Consider the following 9,021-nt stretch of genomic DNA (forward strand, 5'->3'; position numbering starts at 1 on the left):
GATCAAAGAGGATTGGCAAAAACCTAGCAGGCGAAGGTCGATGGGCAAATGTTCTTTGTCGCTGGACTTCAGTAACCCAACAACAAGACTTGTGTTGCCGACGTCCAACCCCGGCAAGGAAGCCTCACCACCTGGCAATCAAAAGAGGATGAACCCACATTCTCCGCATGGTGGGAAGAACAACTCGGTTGTGGTTGCTGATGTGGCAAGGATGTCTTCCGAGCAAAATCAAGACTCAACTAAAAACAAGGGATATCAGGGGTTCATGGTAAGGGCTTGGTGGTTACCAATAATGGCTCTTCTGAGTTGGAAGTTCTGAATTCTTGTTCAGCTAGTTTGAACCGAACCAACTAGGTTCGTTCTAATGAGGCAGGTGGTTCTGGCTCTAACCCATTGAACCCTATTAGATCTGTGGTGACTTATGCTTCTCCTATGCCTAACAGTTCTTCTTTTGTTATGCCACTTCCTAAGGAGGATTTGCCTACTCATGGTAATCGTTTTGCAACCTTACGAGAAATGGTGAATGGTGAGTGTGTGGATGGAAGGGAAGATGCCTCGACACCTCTGCGTGAGTGTGAACGAAGCCCAAGCAGGAGCAAACCTTTGCATCACTCTACCTTCCCAAAGTCTCAATGATGAAGTTTGGCGCTTGGAATATTAAGGGGATGAATGACCCTGACAAACATAGAGCAGTGTTGGATTGGGCTTGTAGAAATCAGTTGATTTTCTTTGTCTTAGTTGTGACCTGTGTGAAGAAATGCAATTACAATAGTTGTTATGGCATGTCCCGTGTTGATTTCTTGGCAAATTTTTTGGATTGTGATCAGGAGATCTCTCTTTGTATAGACTCTCTCCCTGTAGCTCTTTCTATATTATTACAGAATGATGCTACAGGGAAGAGATACCTCAAATTGAAATAGCAACACAAACACCTGAGAATATTCATGACATAGGGAACACACACAACAGGAAGACAGTATCTGTTCTTTATTGAAGATTGATACAATTTACAAGCTCAAAATGAACAACATTTTACAATATAGAAATACAAACTAGGATCCTAACAGAAAAAAGAGAGGATCAAACATGCTTGGCTGCCATTGAACGCCATGGCCAGCCAACCATGCATACAAGGGGAGCATGACCTCCCATGGACTATGCCAAAAAGCATGCATGGAGGTGGAATTCGACACCAGATAACCTACCCCATCTGAAACAACAGAACGAGTACACCCGGTGGTAGATCCCTACCATGCCTGGGTCTACCCATAGAGACAGATACCCACGGGACCCACGAGGAGATTCTGTGAAAGAAATATCAGTGACGCGACCCGAATGGCATCCTCAACTCTTATAACAAATATACAAGTTATACATACACTGGAACTACACACAAACGGTGTGTGAGGAACCATTTCACTTACATTTAAACCAGCCCAAACCAAAAGACAGACAAAAATGGAAAAAAAGGCAAAAAAAAATATTATCCAAACATAGCAAAAGAAAGGCAAAAAAATACAATGTATACCATTAAAATGTGAATGCCAGCCCAAACCAAATGACAAGGACGGAAACGGGAAAGAAAGGCAATTAAAAGTATTCTCTAAACAAAATAGAAGAAAAAGAAAAAAGGTACAACATATACCATTAAAACATTAATGCTTGTTTAGTACTTTAGGATTATTGACCATTGACCATATTTTGTCATATCTCTGGGATCGTGATCGTGTACGGCCTGCTGCCCGTAGCAGTCATAGCAGCGCACTAATGAGGCACGGTGCAACGACTGCCTTACCCCTGCTTGGGCAAGGTGCTCGAGCAGGGGTAAGGAGGTCAATGCACCGCGCCTCATTAGTGCACTGCTATAGCTGCTACTGGTAGGCAGGCCTTAGATGATCTGGATACATATCTCTATCTTTACTCCCTAACGAGAGAACGACACAACCCCATGAATCCATCCTCCATTTTCCCCTCTAACTTTTTTCAAATTAAGAGGACGAGGTGGATGCGCTTGGTTTTAGTAATCGATAATGGATCGGCTGATCTTACCGGTATTGGTCATGACTAATACTAATTGGCATATATAATATACAGATGTGACTTTTTTTTTTATGAGAAAACAATGTTTTGATCTGAAATCGACTGACTACAACCTGATACGTATCATTATCGGTGGCGATAACAGTGGCAATTGATACCATCACAATTCTGTGAACTAAATCAATGAGGATGCGTCAAAAGGTCATGCATGACTATTACAATGACTAATGGTTTTTGTTATGGACCAACAACTAATTTATTAATTGGCAGAGCAATAGAGTATGGCATTCTTATATTAAGCTAGAATGAATTATGAATTGCTTACAAGGAAGAATTGGAACTTGGAAGAAAAAGCAAAAAACAATCCTGTATGGGATTATATAACTATTGAGGAATTTGAATTCCTCATCAATAACCCACAGGAATTTACATGCTTATCCAATTATCTCCTTATCTTCACCATTGCTACAATGTAAGCCTTGAAAATAGTTCAACTAATCTTTCATGTAATTACGTATTTTTAGAAAGAGAAAATGAAAACTATCCAGAGATCCAGACCATTGATCATGTCACTATATGGCATATCTAATTTATTTTGGCATTCAAACAAAGTACTTTGCACCCTCTACTCCTCTTAGTGAGTTGTGTGTTAGAACAAGCAAGGGTTTTGTCAAACCCGAATTCATCCCCATACAGAGATCTAGAACACGATTGAATAAAAAAGAGCAGGGAAAATCAGGCGTACCTTGCACCACGTTTGTTGATGTAGAAGAGAAAAGAACCCACGAACAGCAGCAATCTGTCAGTTGATGTTTGTAAATAACCGCGATGGGGATCTTCTACATTCTCCTAGACTCTCCCACTGAGTTTTCTCTCCTGTGGAGAAAAGAGAAAAGAGAATAGAATAGTGACTGTAGGGACCCCATCATTAGTATTTATAATACTCCCCAAAATCCTAACCCACTTCCACAATGGGCCAAGCCGGTCTGGTCCATCTCAATAAAATAGTAGCAAGCCACGTCAGCCCTTGTATTTCTTGATCCCCATCAATGATCGACCCAATAATTAATTAAGCCCACTTGTCGTAATTTGGAAAGTTCCTAACAATCTCCCACTTGGGCTAGATTAATTATAAGGTCATCATTATCAGATGTGACCATGGAATCTCAATACAACAATAATGCTACTAAATCGTGATCTAGTTAGCAAATATATCGATGTCGAGCAATAGCAGAAAATACACCTCAACATACGGCATATCACTTTCTGTCAGCTACAAACAAGGATTTACTTATTAACATGAACCCCCTTGAGATAATTTTGTACAAGGAATGTCGTACACGTCTGTGATCACATAAATATCGTCATCATTCCTTGTGGGTCCTAGAATGCATCATGAGCATCGTACGACTCATAGATTACCTTTAAATATCGTCATATTCGCTGATAATCGATCGACTTGGATTATCACCAATCGAACATCCATGGCTAGAAATAGCCGAACGACTTGGCTCGTTGTCAATCGAACATCCTTAGATCAAAAGGCCTTCAACACATCAAACAACATATACATGCATGCAAGTGCTATTCATCACATCAACCAGGAGGATTATAATTAAAACGAAACATATATCATTTCAAGCACTCCCACTAAACAAGTATATCAAATAAAATAATATGAAACTCCCACTGATCAAGCAGAAACAGCCAAATCATCAAAAGTGTGAAAACAAGCATTCAACTAAAAGTACTTGCATGAAATAATTTAATTCAACTAAAATTCATTCCCCTTTTTTTGCCATCTTCTGCACCGTCCTTTTCCAGCCAGGCCTTCCTTGCACTACAATCTCTTTTTATGTGTCCCTTCTGATCACACCAGTAGCATGAAATTTCACCAACGCTCCTCCTTGCTTTATTGTATGGATGATACTTACCTTTCTTGAAAAATCTTGGATTCCCTTTCTTTGTTCCACTTCCAGACGCTCCTTTGTTGTCAGTCAAGTTCGCACTCTCAGTAGTCATCTTCTTCGTGTTTCCTTCTTCTTGTACGCAGATAGATATCAGTTCTTTCATGATCCATTGTCCTTCTGAGCAGCATTCGCAGACTTTGTATTCGCATACACATCTGGGAGAGATTTAAGTGCAAGATGTACCAAAAGTTCTTCTTCTATAGGCATCCTAAGATCCCTCAACTTGTTCCCAGTGGAAGCCATCTTCAGTAAATGTTCTCTGATACTCTCAGTACCATTGAATACAGTTGACGTAATCTGATTCATCAGATCCCCTTTCTCAGCCTTCTGAGACACCTAAAAAATAGCATTTATCTCACTCAGAAACTTTGTGGCAGTATCTTTCCTTCAACACTGTCACGCAACGACTCAGGAATGGATTTCTTCATAACCAGTATACACTTCCAATTAGCTGTCATCCACTTTTCCATCTTAACTCTCTCAGCATTCATACTCGCATCCGTCAGATCAGTAGATTTTGGTTCTTGAAGAGCCGTATCAAGGTCAAGCAGTCCCAGATTAATTTCTAGGTCCTCTACCCACCTCTTGTAATTGTTCCCAGAAAGAACAGGAATAGATGCCAAAAGACTATTTGGGAGCGACATCTTATGGGAGAAAATTCATTCATGCAAATAAACAAGGATATATATACATTCCAACAACAACATGATCATATTAAATCAGCTAGCAAATGCAAGCAATTCACATAAACTACTAGCAAACATAAACAATGATCATCATCACATTGCATTTTGCCCTCTCGGATCAAATGCACACGTCTTTATCACACCGAAAGTACCGTGAGATAGCAACAACTTTCAGAAATCTCCCTCCACCTTTGGGTGATAGAGAAACCCCTATGTTATGCACCTCAATATCATAATAATTTATCGCACTGCAATTACCTCGAGATGTTGACGACTTTCAAAAATTTCCCTTCACCTTTAGGCGGTAAGAAAACCCCTAGGCCACGCATCCCAAATTCTTTGAGTACACTATCTTTGGATGGACACACTGCCTTACCATGAAAAGACCAGTAGTTTTTAGAAATCCCTGCACCTTTGGGCAACTGGAACCCTTAGACCACTCTCCCTTCCAATCTATGTGCATATCACCTCGTCAATCTTAGGTAACATCGCCTTTGGGCTAATGTCACCTATTCCGTTGCCTTGACAGAACCATAAAAGTATTCAATGGGCTATTTTGGTGGATTACCATTTTACCCTCTCATAATTCCTCAATCTAATATGTAGCAATTTATGTGGAAGTAAACACATAGATCGTCCATAATGTGTTGTAACATGCACATTCATCGTCCAAGTGGCAGTGGTCAACCCAAAATAGTCCAAATATACTCAAAGTAGCATAATCATCCAAAATAGGTCCCTGGAAGTATTAAATGTCCCGATACTAGGTACCAACAGATTGGTTTTAAAAATTGAACAAGACAAGACCAACCGGAGCCTAAATTGATGCCCCACGCCTATTAAACCATGCATTCAAGATTATTAGAAAACACAAAAACTGCCAAAACTGTGGTCTTTTTTTACACAAGATATGTTGAATTGCATATCAAAATGAAGAGCACAAAAAAACAGACACACCACAAAAAACCGCGTCTCAAAATTCATCCAAACGAACCCACACAATCCATTTGAAGTTTTCAGATCATTTCCCTTCTTTTTTTTTTTTTTTTTTTTGTTTTAAAGTCGAACCGAAACGTTTTGAACCAATCTGAACAGAGACGAAACAAACCAAATCGGGCTGAACCCGATTCGCTTGAACTGGACCACCGATCCACCCAACTGGGTCACCGGGCCAAAAAATCGGGTCTCGGGTTGGGCCATATATACGGGTCGGGTCAACGTTGATCGGGTTAGGAATCTTTGACCTAGTCTCAATTGATCGGGTCAGGGTCAAGTTTGACCCGGGTCGGGTCAGCTCTGACTGGGTCAAACGTGACTTGCAAGCAACTGCTGACATCATCATGACATCAGCCCTATGAAGTCATAATCACTACGATTAAATTTTTTTATTTGAATAACCGTTGTTAGCACGTGGATCTCACTCGTGCCTTTGGCCGACGCATACCGGCTCGTCCGGCCCCCGACGGTGACGATCCACCCACCAAAATTCTCGTCTCTCCGAGCCCTTCGTACCCATATAAAAATATTTGATTTTTGCGGATGGAAAAATCCGACAACAGCCAAAACGTACGATTTTGCCAAAAATCCTGTCAAAAAATCCATTTTTCACTGTAAAAAATACTCGATTCACGTTCTTAAACTAACAATCAATAGATCCTAGGTCTATATGGATGGCTCTGATGCCACTTGTTAAAACAAGCATGGGTTTTATCAAATCCGAATCCATCCCCATACAAAGATCTAGAACACGATTGAATCAAAAAGAGCAGGGAAAATCAGGCGTACCTTGCACCACGTTTGTTGATGTAGAAGAGATAAGAACCCACGAACAGCAGTAATTCATCAGTTGATGTTTGTAAATAACCGCGATGGGGATCTTCTACAGTCTCCTAGACTCTCCCACTGAGTTTTCTCTCTTGTGGAGAAAAGAGAAAAGAGAATAGAATAGTGACTGCAGGGACCCCATCATTAGTATTTATAATACTCCCCAAAACCCTAACCCACTTCCACAATGGGCCAGGCCGGTCCGGTCCATCTCAATAAAATAGTAGCAAGCCATGTCAGCCCTTGTATTTCTTGATCCCCGTCAATGATCGACCCGATAATTAATTAAGCACACTCGTCGCAATTTGGAAAATTCCTAACATTGATCCACTGTTCAAGCTCCTTTTAAACAAAAATAACAAGTCACAACTCACAACAACAAAATTAGAGAAAATTAAGAACATATGGAAAAAGAAAATTAAGAATGTATACAGGCTTCAAGGAATTACATACATGTATTAACACTAAGTACCTAATCAATTTCTACCACTAAGTACTGAATAATGCACAAGTAATTACATCTCTAATAAATTTGAAAATGGAAGAAGAATGAAATTGGGTGATGAAATTTGATTAATGACTAATACGATGAGAACTTAAAATTTTCTCTGTCTCCAACTGTTATATCTTAATAGTTTAGATGTCAGATTCGGAGACACGAGACTTGTAGAATCTGGCGACGAAAGCGGAGGCCTTCCTGTCAATGTCAGGTTATTCAACCCATAGGTCTTTGTCTTCGTCGTTATGTTGTACCCTTCTCAGGTTCACTGCATCATCCCACATATCTTCTCCTCCATGGCCTGACTTCCTCCCCTTGCCGGTCTTGAACCCGTTAAAGATTATCAACCGAGAGATATACTCTCTCCCTATATTTTCTCTCTAACAACCAAGAACTAGCCATACTTACCATTGTCATCATTATCACATGTGCGGTTCCTTTGCTAAGAAGACTTACCATTCTCTCCATTATCCCATGTGGGAATATCTTTCCTAGAGTATTTGTAATCCCTAGTTTCCTATTGCATATGGATCTCTGAAGATCTCATAAGACCAATTGTAATATCTTGTATATAAACTATACTATTGTGTAGAGATAATTAAGGTCAATAATATAATCAAGTTCTATCATGGTATTCAGAGCCATATGCTCAAATGAGTGGAACCTATGGCCATTCCCACCAGCCCCGTTGTCCCCTCCACCGCACCTACTACAACCTCTACCGCACCTCCCACACCTGGTTCCAGTGCTTATCACTATCTTTCTATCAAGTTGAACTCCACCAATTACATCTACTGGAAAACGCAGGTTGTCCCTTATTTGATAAGACAACGCATCTATGACTATGTCACCAGCGATAAACCATGTCCTGATGATCCCGTGCAAGCAGCGGAATGGCGTGTTCAAGATGCCGCCCTCATGAGTCTTCTCATCACTTCTCTTGACAAGGAGGCTCTGCCCTTGGCTGTTGGTTGTCGTACCAGCAAAGAAATCTGGGATGCCCTCACTGCAGCCTTTAGTAACCCTAATACCCCGCATCTGCTCACTCTCAATTTTGCACTCCAAAACTTGGTGCATAAACATGATGAAACAATTTCTCAATTTCTTCATCGAGCAAAGGAACTTTCCGATGAACTTGCGGCCACCGAAAAGCCGCTCCCCACAGAGGATTTTAATATTCACATCTTCTGATCTCTTCACGACGAGTACCAAACTGTTGTCCCTACTATGATGTATCGCCAGCCACCACTGTCTTATTCTGAGCTTCATGGACTCTTGATGAGTCATGAATCTCTCATTACATCTTGCTGCGCAATGATCGATCCCTCAGCAGTCACATCTGCAACCTCACTCAGCATGGCCGAGGTTCTGGTTCTCCCTCTGCTAGTCGTGGTGCCCCTAGAGGCCATGGTCGTGGCCGTTGTTTCGGTTGGTCCAATGCCTTTGCTCACAGCCCCTGCACCATCTGTGGCCACACCAATCAGTCACCTTCATGCTATTACCGTCAGCCCTCATCGAACAACAACCATCAAACCCCCCTTCTACCCACCCCTTTGCCCTCTCCCCATTATCCTCACCCACTACCCCATCCCACCGCCTACTACACCTATAATCCCCAACCATACATCCAAAACCATCTCACCACCAACGTCCCCCTACCACAGCCCCATGCCTCCACCCTTTGGATTCCCAATACAGGTGTCACTCATCACGCTACCCCTGATCTCCAATCCTTCTCTACATATGATCCATATGCAAATACCAATTAGCTTCATGTAGGTAATGGTAATGGTCTACCCATCTCAAACACTGGTTATGGGTCTCTTTCCTCTCCTACTCTTTCGTTTTTTCTATCTAATGTTCTTCATGTCCCCTCCCTTACTAACTCTTTACTTTTTGTTCAACAATTTTGCTATGATAACCATGTTTATTTTGAGTTTTACTCCTTTTTTTCTTGTGAAGGATCTGGTCACCAAGGAGACTATCTTTTTACGACCCAATA

The 9,021-nt window shown here is 41.1% G+C and overlaps 1 protein-coding gene across 1 annotated transcript; it reads right to left on the reverse strand.

Moving 5' to 3' along the window:
* Positions 1-4,109: 4,109 nt before the first annotated feature.
* On the reverse strand, positions 4,110-4,654 carry LOC122638892. Its single transcript, XM_043831744.1, has 2 exons — positions 4,442-4,654; positions 4,110-4,346 (listed from the first exon to the last, which is right to left on the reverse strand). Exons 1-2 carry the CDS (start codon positions 4,652-4,654, stop codon positions 4,110-4,112), a joined length of 450 nt encoding a protein of 149 aa, XP_043687679.1.
* Between the last annotated feature and the right edge of the window lie 4,367 nt (positions 4,655-9,021).

Source organism: Telopea speciosissima, chromosome 9 (assembly GCF_018873765.1).
Source record: "Telopea speciosissima isolate NSW1024214 ecotype Mountain lineage chromosome 9, Tspe_v1, whole genome shotgun sequence".
Classification (NCBI taxonomy): domain Eukaryota; kingdom Viridiplantae; phylum Streptophyta; class Magnoliopsida; order Proteales; family Proteaceae; genus Telopea; species Telopea speciosissima.

Coding starts and splice junctions, on each gene's coding strand:
- LOC122638892 (XM_043831744.1), bottom strand. CDS start 4,654: ATGTCGCTCCCAAATAGTCTTTTGGCATCTATTCCTGTTCTTTCTGGG. Junction 4,347..4,441: donor CTAATTGGAAGTGTATACTG/GTTATGAAGAAA, acceptor GCTATTTTTTAG/GTGTCTCAGAAGGCTGAGAA.